This window comes from Leopardus geoffroyi, chromosome C3 (genome assembly GCF_018350155.1).
Source record: "Leopardus geoffroyi isolate Oge1 chromosome C3, O.geoffroyi_Oge1_pat1.0, whole genome shotgun sequence".
NCBI classification, from domain to species: Eukaryota; Metazoa; Chordata; class Mammalia; order Carnivora; family Felidae; genus Leopardus; species Leopardus geoffroyi.
The window spans coordinates 133,579,484-133,600,001 of record NC_059338.1 but is presented as its reverse complement, the minus strand read 5'-3'; the positions used below and the strand labels follow the sequence as shown (position 1 = coordinate 133,600,001).

Here is a 20,518-nt window from a genome sequence, read left to right as displayed (position 1 = left end):
GAAAAGCTGTTAAAATTGTTCCCATATGTACTTAGAAACAGGTGCTGTGGCGTGTGGAGAACCCCAACTTCCTTCCTCAGGAAGTGAATCACATTAGCTGATCTACACGTCAGTGCTTTACTTTCCAAAAGGGAGGTGAGGCTAAGAGAAACAAGGTTTAAACTCATAGTCAATACTCTAATTATAAATCCAAATCACAGAATATCCCGTGAAGCCAACGTCAGACTTTTAAATCCTCAAATCCCTTCCAGGGTACTCTGATTTGTTACGCTTCAAAATTGACCAAGGTAGCCTCTAAACCATTGAGAAATTACACGATCTTCCTACCACGGTTTTTTACAACCAAGGCAAGGGAACTCCTACTTATGGGGGACTTCAGTATACCTGGACCACCACATTCCTGATTATATAGATCTAGAAGGGGTTAGGGCACATTGGTAAAGATCCCTTTACACCCGAGATATTAACAGTTATTTGGGCCACACACAACAAGAAGAGCACAATATTCCACGCAGGCTCAAGTGTTTGCTCTCTCTGGCCTGCCCCTGGGATGTGGACAATGGCCAAATATTTGCTAAGACTTGATATTCTAAAGGGGAGAAACTCCAAGTGAGAACCCTTCGTTTTGAAATGCTGAACGACCAATATATAGAAGTTCTGCTTTCAAATAGATGGCTTGCTTTCATTTACTTTCATTGTGATAACTAAAAAGAGGGTATATTCAAGAAATGGAGAAAACATGTATTATGGGTGGTTTCTCACTGGTGAAATGAGAATGTGCTACATTAGGATGATTAAGAATAAAGGGTGATTAATTAGACTGAAAAGCTTAGAACAATATTATAGTAATATATATTTAAAAAACCATCTGAACATTACATTTGAACTACACAAATGTACTATGGGAGAATAGGCATTTTATTTCTCCAAAAATCGATTACCTAAATAATATAGCAAGATTATATAAAGTCTAGAAAGCAGAAGGAAAAATCACCTATAATTCAACAATATTAATGCAATCATAATAACTGGGGTCGAAGTCTCTTTTGGTCTTTGTTTTTGGAAACGAAGCAGAGGCACTATATGACCCTCACAGTCTAGATCGCCAGGCTGCCCCGATTTGAAAATAGGTATATCCTTAAATTTCTTCTTCAGATTCCTGCAAGAACTCAGATCTTCCTGTGTTCTGCTAACAAGGAGGCATTTTTAAGAAGTCATTGGCTCCTTTTCTGTTATAGAATGTTGCATAAATATTTTATTTATATAACTCAATACTTTGCCTTAAAATATAAAATTACTGTGGCACCATTTCTGTGAATATATAGATTAGTGAAGTAGTCAGGGCCTGGAGCAGTAATAGTTGTTGAAGGAATAAACTATTTTAATATAGCCCAGTACACGTTTCTCCAAAAACCGCTTGCTCGTCAACAACCGAAAATAAATAAATCCAGCTTTCCCCCTTAAAATTGAGCTCTAATTTCAATTAGCTGTCTAAAATGGCGATGTGTATACAGAGATGACAGACTAAGCTAAAAGAAAAAAAAAAAACAACCACCACCACAACAAAGAACTAAACACCCACAAATAGAAATTCTTTTTATACTAGCTACTTCTTTCAATGTCTTTGTCTTGAGCGCTTCATCTTGACAAAGAAAGAAAGCTGTAAATTGTGAGCAGTTCTTCATTAGAACACTCAGCGTCCTGCTACTGTGTCCGTGGTAAATAGGTACAAGGTACAGGGTACAGGACAAGGTGGTGATGGCAGTCAATGCTACTCAGATGGTTTCTAGCCTGGAGGAGATGGGAGTTTAGGAACATGGTAGCGGCTGGGACAGCGGTCACCACTTCGGAAATGCGCTTGGGCAACCTGGCAGACACGCTAAGTTACAGCAGGTCAAGGTCCAAACCAGAGCACAGGCAGTCATATATCTTTGAAAAGGGAGCCCTGGATCAGGTACGAAAAGGCCAGGCACACTACCATTTAAACTTGTTTTTAACGAATAGTTTTCTGAAAAACGGTATCATTTATAGGTATGAAACGTTGCCTGAACTTTAAACTTGCATTCTGAAATTCTTCAAAAACAAGTCATCAATTAAGAGGGAGGCTTGGGATTATCAGCAGATTACATGAGATGCCAGCAACTCATCAAATCATCTTACGTGCACCTCTATGATGTCTAGGACTGTAAACTGGAATAGAAGAAATTAGCCTATGCTATAGGTTAGTGACCAGAAACCCTATGAAAGTAATGATCACAGAATAAAACAGTAAGCTTACTGGAATGCTTTCCAATGCTTCACATGCCAGTCTCACAGTGAAAATTTGCAGAATTTTCTTACGTTCAAATATTACTTTCTAACATAAAAAATTCCATTTGAGAAATTCGACTAGTTTGATGTGGCTGAATCATTACGAAATTAAATAACTCACCAATAAAGTAACAGTGCATTTGAGCCCTTACCTGTGCTACTGTTCCCTAAATTTCCTTGGTTTCCTATCATCCCTTGATTACCCATCATTCCTGGCTGAGGTATCACTGAGTAGGGACTATTGTTTCTGATTGGTGGGAAAGGTCCAGCACCAGTTGGGCTTTGCAATGTGATGTCAAGTGGTAAGTTCTGGTTTGGCAATAACCTGCCCAGTTGCCCTGGTCGTGGGTTATTAAAAGCTAAGGAGAAAACACATGAAAATTGAAGGTTAATATAGGATAATGGAAAATAAAAAGTAACAGAAGCAGTAGGGAAAATGCTGTCTGTAAAATATCAAAGCTCTGCACCTCAAGGACCAAAGGCCTACATCAAAGACAAACTCATGTGGACTCATAATTTAGTCAACAAGTCTCCAACTTAACTCTCAACAATCTTGCAAAAAGAGAGAAAAAAGGTGTCTATTACTTATCATATATTTCCTCCCCAATACTAATTTCTAACATTCAATCATATTTGCTGAGCAGACCTCTCGTATGGTTTCGTCCCTGTGTTACATTATTTGAATTCAGGAGTATTGTTCTGTCACAGTTATGAAGCTATAAACATGTCCTGCACACAATCCCAAACCTAGACACGTGTGCTTTGGACACATCATTTTCTTAACTGGACTTTCCTAGGAGTAGAATTAGCTTGCAAGTATCTATTCACATTGCAAGTTAAATCTTGTAAGTGTGAACTCTGCTACCTGAAGTCAGTATTAAAGCTTTACGGCCCTGTCTAATCTTCTAAATACAGCTTCTTTAAATTCTGGACCTGTTTAGATTTGAAACGATTCTTACAGTTGACCAACAAGAACCCACGGTGCAGTGTGCACTATCCAATCACACAACCAATAGTTTGATAAGAACATTATTAAATTTTACAAGTATACAGATATTGTAAATGACAGTTTATTACTACTTGATTAAACGATATCAAGTGTTTCCACTGAATTACATAAGCATAGTATGAAACAGAACATTCAAAATAAAGAAATAAGTTCTTAACAATTAATAACAAATAAAATATTTAGAAGAATTAGGGCTTGGAATGGAAATTATGTACCTGCTTAATCATGACTCCCTCAGGTTTTGCTATTCAGTTACCAGTCAATAATCTGATTTCCATTAGGAGGTACAAATGGAGGAGAAACCACGAGTTCCCATGCTGCCCTTCATTAATGCCTCTGGTTAATGAGCATAAACTCTGTAGTATGCTTCTTACTCCCTTCCCAACTCTTTGACTTTGTGATCTCCCATGGTCCCTAACTACTTTCCATTCCTCATGAAACAGACAGGTTTGAGAGATAACAAGCAAAAACTATTTTGTTTTACCCCTTTTGGAATAATCAAGAATCACTTGAGAAAAGGTCCACTAATTAAAGATTATTTTGTGATTTGGTTGGTGGTTGCCATTTTTGGTTTGGGAATAAATGCTGAACAATGAATCTGATTGTACTTGATGAGGGAAAAACCATTCTGTTCACCGACTTAACACTGAAGAGGTCATCTATCTTTCTATAAATTATATCTCTTTGTAAGGGAAAGATATTTTTTCCCATTCAAACTGTTGGACTTTAGGTAACTACGGAGTTTGTAAATTAAGTGATCATGGTGAAGAAGTAATTCATCTTAAACTCACAAAAATCTAAAATAAAATGTATTTTATCAAATAGTCTAAGGTCTTCAAGCTTTATATCAAATTAGCCAACTTAAAATGCACTTAGAAAACGTTTATGGTAAAGTTCCATTTAAACTGATATTTATAGGACGATTCTTAAGAGAGAGGATATTTTTAATATATATAGCCCATTCATGTATGATGATTAAATAGTAAGAATTTTTAATAGCATATCACTCCTAAAAAGTCAGCATAACTCTCTAATTTTCTATATTTCCAGTATCTAGTAATATCTAGACATATATAAAGTCTATTTTAAGCTCCATTTCTGAAGGCAGTAGCTAAAATAAAGGAAAATATGACAATCATCTAAAGAACTTTATCTATGTAGGTCAGTCTCCCTCCGTGTTGATTCAATTAACCATAAGAGAATGCTGGAAAGCCATGTTCACTAGAATCCATTTTGAATAGTGTTTTGAAGAACCAGGACAGTAGATGGTGCTATTTGACCACAAAAACATTGAAGTGACTAAGCTGTTTGTATCAGATTTTAATAATCACTGTTTCTAATGGTGATTATATGGGAATTTCTTGGCATAACCATCTATATCTCATACTCACTGCTCTGTGAAATTCGCAATGCTGTTTTCTGGGCTCCAACAGGTGTAACAGGACTGTTTTCAGCTGTGAGTTGCATGAGGTCATTGATGATGGCTTGCTTGTCAACTGATCCAGCAGGGGCGCCGGGCCTCGTGTCTGGGAAAAGCTGTGGTAATTGACTATTCTGCAAATCATCCAAAATCTCTTCCAGGTTGTCCAGCTCACTGCCAGGCTGCAGTTAACAAACAGGAGAGTTTATCCAGTCCTACTAGAGAGTGGGCACCACGGGCGCATCTGCAATTACAGACCTAACTGGCATACGGCACGGCCACGGCCAAACAAAACATGCTGACGCACGCACATCCCTCAGGCCTAACAAGTTCATCGATCATCTTTTAAAAAATTAAATTGACGAAGGCCAAATAACTTAATCTCTTAGTCCTCAACCTCCTCATCTAGAAAAAGGGAAGTGACTGCATTAGAAAGCTCCCTTCCAGCACTGTGTTTCATTGGCAATTTATAAATTCTCCTTTATTTTATGCTGATAATTCAATTAATCATGAGTATGCAGATTTCTAATTAACTCTGAGTGTGCTATAACTTACAGTCCAGGTCTAGGTTTTGTGGTTAACTCTGCCTAGGAAATCACAACAACAAAAAACTGCTATAAAATGTGATCTAAACTTACAGTAAATCAGTATTTTGTAAATGGTCACTTCCTTTTTGGACTTTTTTTCAGAGCAGGGGTAAGACACGAAATAAGCTCAGAGAAACCATGAATAGTTAAACGTTGCCTTTTCAGTTTGACTGGTGTTTTGTTTCCTTGCTTGCACTTTCAGTTTCAAAGGACAGTGGCTTTCTCAGCCACTCACCAGTCTAGGTGACAACATGTAGGGAAGCAGGATAAAACACGGTGTCCCCAAACATAGCATCTATTAAACCTGACTTCACGGAAGGCAGAAGTAACGTTTCTTAGGGTTTTCCTTTTACCGAAATAATTTCATTTCCATTACAACATCAAAATAGTAAGATAAATATTACCACTATCTCATACCTACTACTCTTCTTCCAAAAAGCTCAACTTATTTTACGTTCTTGTAAGTAGAACCTATCTACGTGCCAAGTATTTAAAACTGGGCTGTGTGAACTACAAACGAAAGTGGGTAAGTTAAATGTTAGAAGTAGTTTCTAATGAAGAAAAAGTGGTAAGAATGATTTCTTGGATGTGTAGGTGGAAACACAGAAGTTAGGCAATTTCCCCAAAGTCCCTGGGTGGACTTCAAGTCCTTCACCATGACTAAACCCTTTGTCGACACGGGCAATTCAAATGAAATTGTTTACATCTGATGCGAGGCACACTTGAAACAAATGGCTCACAGTTTTATTCTATGTAGAACTCCTATTCCCCACATAGAGGCTAGATTTGCTATGGTTTTTGCAATTTACGGCATACGTAATATCTGTATGGGAAGTCTTGGTGGACATATTTCTCAAGTTAGGAAGTGACATTTTATTTGATTCCTTGTTCAGCGTCAACTAGCTTAGTACCACCTAGGAGATCCACTTTCTAGGAAGCTCCCAGTGTGTTGGCTGGAGCAATTACAGACCGTTTTCTAGTTAGATTGGCCACGCATCTCCAACAAAAGATGGAGGCATCAAACACGGGAAAGATACATCTTAGGTACGGGTTAGGTTCCAAAGTTAGCATCCTAAAGCACAGACAGACACAGACAAAATGACCCTTAAAACTCCTCAGGAAGACACCTCAATGCATCACCACGTCCCCTCCCTCTCCACCGGCAACACGGCCAGCTGTTCCTCCAAGGTGAAAGCACACCGGTGTTTCTTCAGCTGAGTCCTAAATGACAGAGTAGGGGCTGTGCCGCATTTAAAACCACGTAGCTACATTTCCACAGTCAGAGCCACAAGAGAACCCAAACCTAGAAAGCTCTTGTCAGCCACCTCAGGATCGCTCTGTAGGTACATACTTATTGGGAAAAACGGTAGGCAAAACTATTCACGCTGCTTAACCATTTCATGGCCACCGCTTCTTCTGAAGGAGAACAGACGATTTTATGTAAATCAAATGACGTGTAAAGTGACTCCACTGTAAATCTATGTCGTGTTTTTGCTGAATACAAAAGGTGTAAGTAAACATTAGTAGGAACATTTATTTCCCTTCAAGGATAGTGCCTAGAATATAGTAACGGACACTCAATCAGATGAGTTCCCTTAACCATACTAACCTGGAATTTAAGAAAACTGCCCAGGATCAATGAAATTTCCATTAATTTATCACGAAAATATATATATGTTAAAGTTTATTTATTTTGAGAGGGTGAGGGAGTCCCCAGGAGGTGCAGAGAGAGAAAAGGAGAGAGAGAGAATCCCAGGCTCAAACCCACCATGAGATCATGACCTGAGCCGAAATCAAGAGTCAGATGCTTAACCAACTGAGCCACTCAGAAAAATATTTCATAACAATGTGTGATAAATATCTTTATATCATTAAACTAAAGAGATAACAAAGAGGTTCTAATAAACTGAAGTTTATTGCTGGCCTATGAAACCAGGTTTCCCTACTATGCTGCTGTCTTGTGGCCTTTTTTTTTTTAAGTGGCCTTTAAAGCTCATTGTGTGTGTGGGGAGAGGGTAGGGAGTAAAGGAGGTGGACTGAAATGATAGGATACTTCTCGAAAAAGTTTCACAGATTGTCTTGGATGAGAAACAGCCAACATAAATCGGTTCAGATAAACAATAATAAATATAAAGTATATTATCCTTAATGGATGATTTTCTATTTGCCCCCAATCCCAGGTATGTATGTATAAAAGAAAGTTTTTACAACGTAGATTTACAACAGCCTGTGTCTAGACTCCTACCTTTCCTTTTGACCTTTACTCTTTTCATGCAAATGGAATTATACTTTAAACCACATCAAACAGAAAAATAACTATCACCCGTTTCAAAGAGTTCTTTTTTTTCTTTTTTTTTTCTTTTTTTAGAGAAAGAGGGGGAGAAAGAGAGGGAGAGAGGGACACAGGGAGACAGGGAGAGAGAGAGAGAGGCAGGCAAAGGGAGAGGGGAAGAATCTTAAGCAGGCTCCACGCCCAGCACAGAGCCAGATGTGGGGCCCGAGCCCCACGACTGAGAGTCTGACGACTAACCGAGCTGCCCAGGTGCCCCCCTCATAGAGTTCTAATGACAAGATTCATGATTCTTCCTTTGTAACCTACTCTTGTGTCTAATATAATGAGTTGAAAATAAATCTAATGTTATACATATAAAATGTTAAAATATGTTTGGATGGTTTAAATCCATTTATTGGTGTTTAAATTTCAAATAATTAGAAAATTTAAAATTCAGGATTTTCCTTGGTTGATTTTTATTTGTTATTTTCTTAAATGTTTATTTTTGAGAGAGAGCACAAGTGGGGTAGGGGCAGAGAGAGAGGGAGACACAGAATCCGAAGCAGGCTCCAGGCTCTGAGCTGTCAGCACAGGGCCTGATGCGGGACTCGAACCCACAAAACTGCGAGCTCATGACCTGAGCTGAAGTTGGATGCTTAACCAACTGAGCCACCCAGGAGCCCCGGTTGATTTTTACTTTTAAAAAGTACGTATTCAAACTGATTTTCAAATTTTAATCTTTGTCATTTTAAGAGCTGACCAAATTCAACTGTGGGTCACTCTAGTGACTAAATGCTTTTTTGTCTTTAGAAAGCCTTGCAGGAACTTCTTGGTTTCATATTCAAAGAAATTGGCTCTTTAGATCTCCGTAACTATGGACAGACACTGTTTGAATTCATTGAGCTTACATCAGAAGAATGTATTATGCAGTTTTCCCCACTAGAGATAATATTGTTGTGCTTGTGTTTATTTCTTGTTAATTTCTGGAGTACACATCTAACATTCATCTAATTGTCTTAAGTGTACTTTAAATGTTCTTCATCAAGGAGACAAAATTCAGAATGTCTACTATAACCCCTTTGGCTGTTAGGCAATAAAATCTGACAACTATGGCATTTTCTTCTGTAGTCACGTAGGTTGTGGAAGGGATAGATCTGACCACATAAGTTCCTGATCAAATATTTCCCCCTCTTCCCTAAATTTTTTAAGCTTTAGTTCTCATCAAAAGTTCTTCTAGTCCATGTCTACTTTGTTAGGCCTGATTTCTTCACAACAGAAAGAGGAATGCCTTCCTTTAAAATGCTTCGCCAAGATACTTCCAAGTTTTGCTTAGGCATCTATTCGAATGCTCAAATTAGCCACATCAATTTGAATAGTTAGTTTAAACTATTTCAGGCAGAAAATGAGTCAGAAAGATTTTTATAAAAGTTCTACAAAATGAAAATTGGACTTGATTTCTTTAATTTTTCATTTTTCTGGTTTTATGAATTTTTCATGTGTCAAATCAACTTGTTCTCTGAAGGAAATATAAAGAGCACATGCATTTTAATAACAAGTATTTTGATAAGTTACAAAACATCTTTTCAAAAATTTAAATAAGAAGTGCAATTTTACCACATTTGCCTAACAAAAAATTGTTAAGAAATGGTAAAATTGTTAAAAAACGGTTATACAATTCTGCCACATTTGGAGGAAAATTTTCAGGACATTACCAGCTTAAAATATGGTTTGCCTAGTGGTGCCAGATAAGAAGAAATTCCTTTCAGAAATTCCTTATAATTCTGAACCCTCATTATAACCGGCCCAGTAGCATCAGAGAGAACATCAACACACCCCACTAGGCAAATAAGTACATAGCTGAAAAGTTGGGGGGTTCCTGGGTGGCTCGCTCGATTAAACAGCAGACTTTGGCTCAGGTCATGATCTCGCGGTTCGTGAGTTCAATCCCCACATGGGGCTCTGTGATGACAGGCTGGAGGCTGGAGATTGCTTTGGACTCTGTGTCTCCCTCATTCTCTGGCCCTCCCCCACTCACATTCATTCTTTCTGTCTCTCAAAAACAAGTAAACATTAACAAAAACAGTTGGTAAACATTTTGGAAATTTTTCTGTCACTGCTTCCTGCTGGTGACGAAATGACATAGAAACAAATGTTGTTTAAATACTCTGCCCAGTAAAGAGCTCTATTTTAGGTATAATAGCACGATCGAAGTACTTCCTGCCCTTAATAAGTTAGTGGTAGGTTAAACACAAACTTGGTCAATGGCTCTTCTCTGAGTCAAAATAACAAGACAGTTAAGTGTACAACTCGGGCTCCCTAAGAGTTCACTTTATTAAATAAAAAACTTAGATTCCCTGGAAATAAAAGAAAAACCTTCAACAAAGCGGTCCAGCTGAGTTAAAAGGAGATACAATGAATCCGTTTTGGGAATCGTGAAGGAGAGCAGGAGGCAAAAGAATCAGTGTTTTTTCCTTAAAGTAACGCGTTCTAACTTTGATCTAAATTTAAGTAATGCATACTTCCTGTGGTAACTTTTCTTTTCAAGCTGCAATGTTTTCAATGTTAAATTTGTTCTGCAGTATTTTTTGGTGGAGTTTTATTTTTAAATGGGAGTGAATGGAGGGTGAGGCCAGGGACTGGGTTTCATTAAGAAAAAAATACTGTGGGGTGTGTGTGTGTGTGTGTGTGTCTACACTGCTTTTTGGTCCATCCAGAACAGCAGATTTGTGCTGATTACACCCGGGCTTTACGTACCCTAGGTGAGATGATTTTGATTAGAAAAATGTTTCCCCTGAGCAACAATTAGACATGGCAAGTGACTCAAGAACTTTAAAAACAAATTTTTCTTTTCCAGTTTGCCTGAAGTTAGTGTAATCATATACTAAATATAGAAATGCCAAGCAGTGTCCCCCTTCCCTGACCCTCTAAGTCCCCAGGGCCTCAGGCCTGGGATAGAAATAAATCCTGTGTATGGAGGGAGGGGCCAGCCACTAAGCTAAGGTGGCCGACATGGGTCACCATCTTGGCCTCTAGCATGTGTTAGGGAGACCTGAGTGACAGTATGTGTCTGCCACTCTGAACTGCCACTAGCTCTCTATATTCTAACCCAGTAAACCTCAAGAGATGAAAACATTTATAGGTGTCAATATAGTTTCACACTATACTTTATCCAAGGTTTTGCGATTACCTTTCTGCTAAAACTTTCAGTTTCCCTAATTTACTTGAATTTACAGCATTACGGAATATCTGTATTACAGAACCCTGCGCTGACCTCTAAGTTTAAGGATTAATTATCAAAGATGATTATAGAATTAGGCTGTTTCCCTTGTGAAGGACAAAGGTTTCGAAAATCCTACCTGTTTTATAGGAATGGCAGCAGCTGCCAAGACATCAAAGTGAAAGAAACAAAGGAAGCTAAATGCTTAGAACCATGGAGCGAGCCCAGCTAGCAGGGCAAGAAGGGCCTCAGCTTTCCTGATTCTTGCTTTCAATCCTAGCCCTGCCCCAGGGCCAGCCTCTGCTGACTCAGCGGACTTCAACATTCTAGCAGGGAAGTGCTGCTCTCTTCTCTCCCCATCCACACCCAGTCCCCCAAGATGGCGTGTCACACAAAGTATCCCCTTGAAAACCAAATTTCAAGACAAATTAGTGAACTGTTTTAACTAGAAAGGCCTATGCAGCTTCTTCACTTGTTAACCAGTCAGTTAAAAGGTTTGAAGTACAGGGCAGTTCCCAGGGGTTAGACAGAGTTGATAATGAAGGGTGAAGTCTTGGATTAACCCAGACTTCACAGAGTCCCCAGGAAACACCTTATGCCAAGCCATCATGTCAGAAGGAACTCTTTTTTCTTTTAAATGATTCTTTAGCATTAAACAGAAGTTGTAGTAGACAATAAAGAGAGGTACAGTGATCTTCATTAGGTCTGAAAACCAAACGCTTATCTTAAAGAGAGAGCAAGGTAGATGGGAAATAATGTAATTAAGTCTGTCCTAACAAAGCCCAGTTTCAAGGAAGTGATTATCTCCAATTCAGGCGTCTGCTAGTAACAGGGTCAGCAAACTACAGCTGGCCTGTGGGCTAAATTCTGCCCACCACCTGTTTTTGGATGGCCCCTGAGCTAAGAATGGATTTACATTAAAAAAAATTTTTTTTAATGTTTTACTTATTCTTGAGAGAGAGAGACAGAGCATGAGTGAGGGAGGGGCAGAGAGAGAGAGAGAGAGACAGAGACACACACACACACACACACACACACACACACACACACACACACACACACAGAATCTGAAGCGGGCTCCAGGCTCTGAGCTGTCAGCACAGAGCCCGATGCGGGGCTCGAACTCACGAGCCGTGAGATCATGACCTAGGCCGAAGTCAGATGCTCAACGGACTGAGCCACCCAGGCACCCCTGGATTTACATTTTTTCATATTTGAAGAAAAAATCCAAAGAAGAGTATTTTGTGACACATGAAAACTGCAAAATCCAAATACCAGCGTCTGTATGTAAAGCTTTACTGAAACACAGTGCGCTCATTTGTCTACACAGTGTCTAGGTCTCTGGCTGTCTTTGCGCTACAATGACGGGACTGAAGAGTCATGGCAGAGACCGTGTGGTCTGCGAAGCCAAAAATATTCACCACTTGGCCCCTTACGAAAAAAGAAAAGAAAAGAAAAGAAAAGTCAGCCCAGCCCCGGCTCTACAACAGCGTCGCTCTTTGCTAGACAAGAATATGTGGAACAGGCAGCTGAAGTGAGAATGAAGTCTGTTTCAACGTAAGGACGACAAAGCAGGAGGCTTATTTGTCTCTAGTCACCCGAGGCCTCCAAACGCCCCTACGAGAAGCCGTGATGGGTATGGATTAGTACACTTGGGAGAGCGCATTACAAACTCACCTGGTCGCTAGGCTCAAAGCTCATCTCCTCCTTCTCAGTTTTCATAGCTATCAATTTTGTGTTACTGGCAGGGTCTGTCTTACTGTCCAGTCGCTCAAGTTTGGGGGTTATTTCTGGTAAACCAATATCTTTAGTATCGTCTTTATCTAGCAAGTAACGAAGTAGTGCATTCTCTTTCTTCTTGGGGCTCACGGGCTCTTGTTTAATAGTCACTTCTGAACCAGGGGCTGTGTTGCCGGCCTCCTGGCTCAGTTCTTTGCCTGTGGCTTCTGCCGTTAACTTGGCCAAGTCCACAGGGGAACTGCTGTCCTGCAAGAGTCTGTGCAAAATCTTATGCTTCTCCTTGAGCGAGGTTCCATGTGTCGACCCAGAACCAGGCAAGCTGCCCGTGGAGTCCTTGTTTGTGTCCGACAAAGAGCTGGATAAGGGCGAAGGCTCCATCTGGTCAGATTTGGTGGTCAACAGCTGTAGGAGTTTGGTCTGTCCTTTGCCGTCATGCAGTCTACTTTGTCCGTCAGATCTCTCGCCGCTCACAGCCTGGGGCATGCTGGGATCGTTTGCTTCCTTCTGCTCTCCCGGATGGCAGCTGCTCTCTGCTTGACCAGTGGTACCTTCAGATGGCTCCCCGTAAAGTCCAAAACAGTCTTTGGAGTCTAAGCTTCCCATCTTGCTGAGTGGGGGAGGATTCATATTAACGGGGGAGTTTTGCAAATTGCCCATTTTTAGGTCTGGTGAAGCCAACGAAGACCCCAGTGAGACCCCGTGCCCCTCGCTGAGGGCCTGAAGTGCGTTGAGGGAACTGTTGGTGTAGCTATGGCTATTTCCTGTGCTGCTGCAAACTCCCACAGGGGAATGCAAGCTTCCTGCGGGGGAAAACTGACTGGGCGGGATTCGAGGGCTTCCAGCCACTCCGGGGCTCATGCGATGCCGTGGTGAAAGCATGGAGTTGGGCTGTCCTGGATTCATGCCAGGGCTGCTCTGTGAGGGACTGTTCATTTTGAGTGCATAGTTACTACCCTGAGGAGTGGTTGCTTGCATGCTCGACACATGGTTCATTCCCCCAGAACCACCAAACCTGCCCATGGGCATGCCCATCTGCTCCTTCGGGCCATTGATGGGAAAATTTATATTGCTACTGAGGGTCATGTCCTGACCTGGGTTCCCACTGCACATGGCCTGATGGGCAGGGCTGCTAGAGCTAATTGGATTCAATGGCTTCCCCATCGCTTGTCCAGTCAGATCCGGATTCATTACACACACATTCTGCTCTCTGTATAATGAGGAAAGAAATATACAAGAAAAAATACTTAGCAAGGTGTTATTAGTTTAAGAAAACGAGATGGCCTCTTTTCTTTAAAAGAACAGAGTACGTTTAAAGGACCGATAACACTCTGATGAAACAATCTGCAATTACGGACAAGACTGAACACGCGTAGTTTTGGACCAAGAGGGATGTTTCTCAGTCAACTCATTAAGATGTCTGCGGTTTTACAGAGGGGCTGTCTTTAAATCTGACTACTACTGTATCAAAATTGTAATTACCAGATAAGACATTAGAGGGGTTCCAAGTACACAGTATCTTTCTCATTTAATGGTATGTATATTATCATGAATAACTAAGAACTTGTACCGTCTTAAAGGAAGGACCCAAACGAGTGGAGCTGTCTTCAATTATTTGCCAGATTCTAATTCCTAACAATAGTCATATCTGGAAGCCCAGAGAGCTCTGAGGTATACTACTTGGCTCAAGACGAAAAGCAAACTTGGTGGGGGTGGGGGTGGGGGTGGGGTGGCTGGGGGACTCATCCCTAACTATTAGAAACTCCACAAGTTCTAGAGCCAATACAGTTACCAAAAGCATTTAGGATTAGATCACCTTGTCTAAGAGATCCCTCTGCAAGTCAAAGTGAGAGCTTCCAACAGACAACCTGGGACAAAACTTCGGAGTGACCCTGGTCTGTGATCTTACTTTCCCAACACCTAGACAGCTCCCATCCACTCCCTTACTAGTGACTAAAAGCAGGTTTTCTGAGCTAGATGATTTTCCAAGTCCTATGAGCTTTAATTTACAGCCTTGGCAGTCACTTGTGAGTTACCACATGTGTTCACAAATCCAAACAAAACAGGTTTCACAAATTGTCAAACATCAGCTTTCACTTAGGGGGGTGAAATTTGGCACATCTGTAATCACTTTCCAATTGTTTCAGTTTGAGGTCAGATTTATTAACAGTTGGCAAACAGGGCTGCCCATTTTTTTATCCCTAAACAAGAAAGTACATAATCAAGAAAGGTAATAAAAGGGGACTCTTTAACCAGAGCAACTTTATATATCTTCTGACAGTAGCTCATAAACTTTTATATAGCACACCCATAAATATTTACATAACTTGAAATGTAATCATTTTCCTAAATTTGTGCTCTACAACAATACAGTTTATGACAAATTCATTTTAAAATCAACATTCAATTTTCTGTACTTTCTTTTTTTATGGAAATGTTCATTACCTTTCAATTTAAAGGCTAACGTCAAGAAGTTAATTTAAGCCTGAGAATAAAAATCTAAAGTATTGCCTCTGAGTATATTTGAGAGTTTTAGATTTAAACACACAGGACCAGCAATCATGCCTCAATACTCCCACACTGCATGGGTCACAGCTGGGAACTGATCGATTTTCCTTCTCCGACCTACCAGGCGGTCGTGCCAGAGCAAAGCCGGTGCCAGCCTATATTCTTCCGGCTGCCTTTTAAAAGTCACTAGCATTAAGACGAGAATTCAAAGTATAGCCCTCTTCGCTGGCATCATAAATAAGCTTTTAGCCAACAGTTAATAGCAACTCAGTTTTATATTTTACGTGCCCGGGGCTGATTAACAGCAATGTCTGACAAGGCTGGAAAGCTCTAGGGTGATCTGTTGCTTCTGTAACACTTCTCTTGACTTGGGAAGGAAAAATGATTTTTTTTTTTTTTTGAAAATGATTTCTTATAACTAGGATTACCTGTGAAGCATATGTAACGATATTACAAGCTGAGGTTCATTAGTAGTCTGAGAACGGATGAGTTTGCTCTTCGTTTGTGCAGCAACAAGAGTGCCATCGGACAAGGAAAAACGATAGATTTGACTGAATGCCAATCCTTGTCTCAGCACTGTGGGCAAGTAAGGAAACAGAATGCATGTTTAGAAAAAAAAAAAAATCAGAGAGTAGGGGCAGGATAAGATATAATAACAGTAATAAACTTTGTTAAGTTGAAGATTTTCCTACCAGCATGTTAAAAAGTTGTCAGTAATAGTTTATGATATTAAAACATTACAGCATTTTAAAAGCACATTTTTTTTTACTCAAAATACTAACAAGTTCAATATATTGTGTTTTTTTGTTTTTTGTTTTTCAAATAAGGCTTATTAGACCCTCAAGCTAGGTTCTTTTTAAAATGTTCAGGACCATGGCGAAAAAGAGTGTAAACCATTGATTAGCTCAAAACAAGCTTCACAATGATCTGTTTAAAATAAACAGTACAGTGCACAGACGGATATCTTTAAAGTGTAGAAGTTGCCTTTAATTTCCCTCTAAGCTAATAAAAATATTACAGTAAAATTGATGACGTTAAACGTATCCTCTGAACATTCATCTTGAAGTTACGTACTGTTCACCATCTCACAGTACTATTCCCCAATCTGTTGTTCAGTGTGTAAGAAGGAGTATGACTTCTGTGGATGGGACAACAGGAAGCAAAAGATAAACAATCAGAAAAATCTTTTCAGGGGAAAAAAAAAGGCTAACCAGAAAACTGAAACAATAAAAGCGGAATGGTTTAACTTCTGGATAAAGAATCTGTTTCCATTTTCAGGACAACAGAAGAAAATGTATAAATCAACTAGGTGAAAATAACTTCTCTTACAATAAAACTTCAGGTTTAGCTTTTAGAACAACTGTATTTTAAAACTGTCAAATACTACATATTGAAAAAGAACATTTCGGCTCAGAAAAAAAAGGAGCCATATAATTTGGTTACCCTCTTAAACCATTTTAAGAAGCCTACCGTGTTTTCTCGCATTCTCTTCTACACAAATTTTGTGGGTTGAACCGCTAGCCCCAAGACCAGCCAGAACCAGCACGTTCACGACCCCACAAAATTGCCTCAAGTGAGTGAGTGGAGGGAGGGAGCGAGAGAGTCACTGACGCACAGTGTGGATTCTGATTTTTCTTGGCAGAATTTCACTTCGAGCAATTTCCCCCATGAAACCCCCTCCGCAGTCTCAGGTACATGCAGCGTTTAGGTACTACTTTGTGCCGTCAGCTGCTGCACGAAGCTACTGCAAAGTGGGAGTCCTGGAAATGAATCACTGTACTTATGTGCATCTTGCTTTTGCGCAGTATGTTCCTAAAAGGCAGAATGAATACAATCTTTATAACGGGACTCCTGTTTCGAATGGCTTAGGATTTCAGAATTTTATCTGACCTCGGCTGTGACCCCTGAAGGTTATCCATTTCCTTTGGAAATACGTCAAACATCTCTACTACTAAAGTAGATACGTTTAAGCATACACCTGGATGTCTTTAGCAAGCTCTTCCATTTCAACACAACATTTTAGGAGATTTTTACTCAGTGTGATTGATTACCTTCGATCTTACCTATTTCATACATTTTGGAGTTTCCTTTCAGAGGGTCCCGCTTGTTTAAACCTACCACGGTGTCTGGTACATTTGTGTAAACCCTTTTGTTTACAAAGGGAGGCCACAGAGTTCCGTGTAGGGCATTGCTACTCAGGACTCAAGGATACTGACCATGTTTGCTCGTGGTGATTTCTTGTTCTTTGTTGTTACTATTTTTTAAATTTTAAGCCAGATCTAGTGAAACAGTAGGTTAAATACTGATTTCTGCCAAGTGTAGAACCTCTATTTCCTCTTATTCTTTCCAACTTAAAAAAAATGCCGAAAGACACAAGGTTCTGGATTGTGTGCTTATTTCTGAGAAGGATAAAGAAGATGAAAAAGATGAATAAGATGAGGAGAAAAGTAAGGGAATGGGGACAGAGGTCATTTACGATTTGTACTTTTTCATCAGCGGTCTTAAAACACAGAGTCTAAGCAAATGCTACTGGTAAAACGCTAAGGTCACAGATGCACATTGAAGGGAAGAGGACAAACTGAAACTCTGTTTTCAATGAGGAGTCGGGATGTTCTTTCTGCCAAAACGCTGACAATCCGCCCAACCGAGCTGCAGGGCACACTCCGCCGCCCCTCGTCCCTCACAGGCACGGTGGCTGCTCCCTGGGGAATCCAGGCCCACTAGCCAGGCGCCCCGCGCCGGACACACGGCGTCCACGGGGGCAGATCAGGAGACTAGGTGAAGAAGAGGTCTCCCTCCCCCTCCCCCACCTAGTACTTAATGAGGAAGAGCTAAGGAAAAGGCATCTTTCCCCCCTTGTTCTCACCAGTATGACAAAACACCAGAATGCACTAGAGGAGACGGGGTTCTGTGCAAAGAACTCTGGGAGTGGCACGACAGGGAGACTGCCAGGAGACACCCCAGATTAAGCTCGGTGCTGACCAGTCACTTCATCTGCGTCCGCCTTCCCGTTGATAACTTGAGTTCCTGACGCCTGCCCACAGGCTGTTGCTGAGGAGCAACCAGATACTACAAAGAAGGACAGCGTCAGACAAAGGCCAGGTGCTCGGTGAGGGCTGCTGTTATTACTGACACAGGACTTTGAAGTCTTGGCTTTGGCTCTAGCGGTCCTGTTAATTACGGTCTAGTCTAGCTGCCCTGTGACCTCAGTCAAGTCCCCTCATTTTTTGGAGCCTTCTAGAAATACCTGGGCAGTCTTCGGTGGTCATCATGTGGAAGGAGGGCCGGGGAGACCCCTATCAGGAATTTAGCTGCTCTTGCACATTTCATTTCGTCCTTACTTCCAGATTGTCTTTAGGACTCAGGTATTTCTTTTGATATTAAGTGGTACCTTATTATGTAGTTTTATATATACAGAAGCCTTAGGATCAGCGAACATGACCTTTTTCCCTTCCTTTTCTTCTGTTTTTATGAAATTATCTTCTAGTCATCTCATTCTTCTGTCCCACAGAGTCTACAAAGTTTTCCTTTAGATGGCAGCATTTTCTGGGCCGGATGATGCAAAGTATGTATGAACACAAAAAGTCAACAGACCCGAGTTTCCTGAGGTGAACTTCAGAACCACTGTTTCAGAGAAAGCTTCCACAGGAAGTAGTAACATAGCAAAATCAACGTCAAGAAAAGTACCATGCAGAGATGCCTACCTTCGTGATGATGCCTCTTAGCATAGGACCCAGATTCCCCTTCATGCTGCGCGTGGAACTTCTGAATGCACCTTCTCACCAGGTCCTCCCAGCCTGGCTTCATGGCTGCCCGCATGGTGCTGGTATCCAGTGACGTGATCTTGCCTAGTAAATAACAGCAAGCATTATACCTACGTACTCATCTATTATTTACGAAAATGACTAACATTTTAAAAGATAAAATGTACTTATTTAGAACAGGTAGCACACAAAGGGTAGACAGTGAAAATAGGTGCCCTCCCCCCCCCCCCCCCCCCGCCCCTTCTTCCTCGAGCTCCTCAAGGCTTCTGCCCCGGTAGCAGTCACTATTCCCAGCTTCTTTGTGATCTTCTAAATATATTCCTTACATTACAAATATGTAGCTTCTACAATGATTTCTTTGGTATATATTTTTTTAATCTGTTTGTTTGTTTATTTATTGAGAGATTGTGCGAGCAGTGGTGAGGCAGAGAGGGAGGGAGACAGAGAATCCCAAGCAGGCTCCACACTGTCAGCACAGAGCCCGACATGGGGCTCGAACTCACAAACCGTGAGATGGTGACCCGAGCCAAAATCAAGAGCCTGATGCTTACATCGACTGAGCTACCCAGGCACCCCCGGTCTTCTCTGGAAAGAAAATTTACCTTGGAGATCTTGGCGAGTAGTAAAACTTTCTGATGAGGGAAGACCTGGTCTTTCCTTCATGGGAACTCTTCTTGCCACACAAATCAAGCAGGACTGCAAATCTTCAATCATATACATTTATGGTTATCATAATAGGCTTTTTCAGTGATTCAAACAAACTCAAATGTCTTTATGATAACATGACCTTGTAAATCAGCGAAGGAGGGAGTGCCCAAACGCTGTGTGCCTCTGCTGCTCACTGGCTTCATGCTCTCCTCCCCTGAGTGGGAAGCAGCTGGGGGACAGGATAGGGTGTGCCGTGCAGGGTCAGCTGCTGAAGACACACGACCCATGCTGCGAAAGTACACCCACCACGCTAGCATTCCTGCCCTGAAAACTACCTGCTCAGCGATGGACGGAAGAGCGTGTAATCCTTTCTCACGGAATGGCTGACGGGAACAACCAGCTTAGTTCAACATAAAGTAGACAAATGGCGAAAACTAAAACCTGATACTCTGCTCTGTCGAGGGTTTGCTCCTTGAGTTTTTGGTTCACCACGATATAGGAAAGCTAGATAGTCCTTCTACCCAGCTACGGAACTACCCCTAGAATGGCAACGAGCGATTTAACGCAAAGAATATAAATGGAGTCTAGATGTGAATACGAACGAAATCCTAGAAAGTGTGGCAGGCACCAGGGCGGCTGCATTACAGTTGGGAATCTCGGCCTCGGCTGGTTTCTCACATGGCCAACGCTAGGCCTTTTATTCCTCACCCACGTCGACTGTTTTATTCATCTGTGTTCACTTCTAGAGAACACGGAGATGTTTTATTTATCTTTGTAACAAGCGGAGCACATTGTGTAGCTCTTTTAATTTCGAAAATGCTGGATAAAAGGTTAAAATGATAGTCTTCATATCTTATGTCATTGATTTATGATTATTCATCTTTAAATCTGGGGAAGAATTTCTCTAAATCTATCTAGTAATGGTGGGTATCACAAATATAAACGTAATCTTCATTCTCAACATAATAAAAGCTAAGTTTTTGAGCACTTGCTATGAGGCAGACCTCTTTTTAGCTGCTTTAGAGGCTATCAATTCATTTAGTCCT

At 40.8% G+C, this 20,518-nt stretch overlaps 1 protein-coding gene across 17 annotated transcripts in view; it reads right to left on the bottom strand.

Moving 5' to 3' along the window:
- NCOA2 (nuclear receptor coactivator 2) overlaps positions 1–20,518 on the bottom strand; it is a 291,905-nt gene that overhangs the window by 33,521 nt on the left and 237,866 nt on the right. For 15 of the 17 annotated variants that reach the window (XM_045454962.1, XM_045454960.1, XM_045454958.1 and 12 more), the window contains 6 exons: positions 19,427–19,528; positions 18,765–18,908; positions 15,489–15,636; positions 12,493–13,762; positions 4,711–4,921; positions 2,463–2,669 (listed from right to left, as the gene is read on the bottom strand). In XM_045454962.1, coding sequence (XP_045310918.1) covers positions 2,463–2,669; positions 4,711–4,921; positions 12,493–13,762; positions 15,489–15,636; positions 18,765–18,908; positions 19,427–19,528 — 2,082 coding nt within the window. The remainder of the gene's footprint in view (positions 1–2,462; positions 2,670–4,710; positions 4,922–12,492; positions 13,763–15,488; positions 15,637–18,764; positions 18,909–19,426; positions 19,529–20,518) is intronic. The other 2 variants (XM_045454973.1, XM_045454974.1) reach the window with 1 other exon arrangement.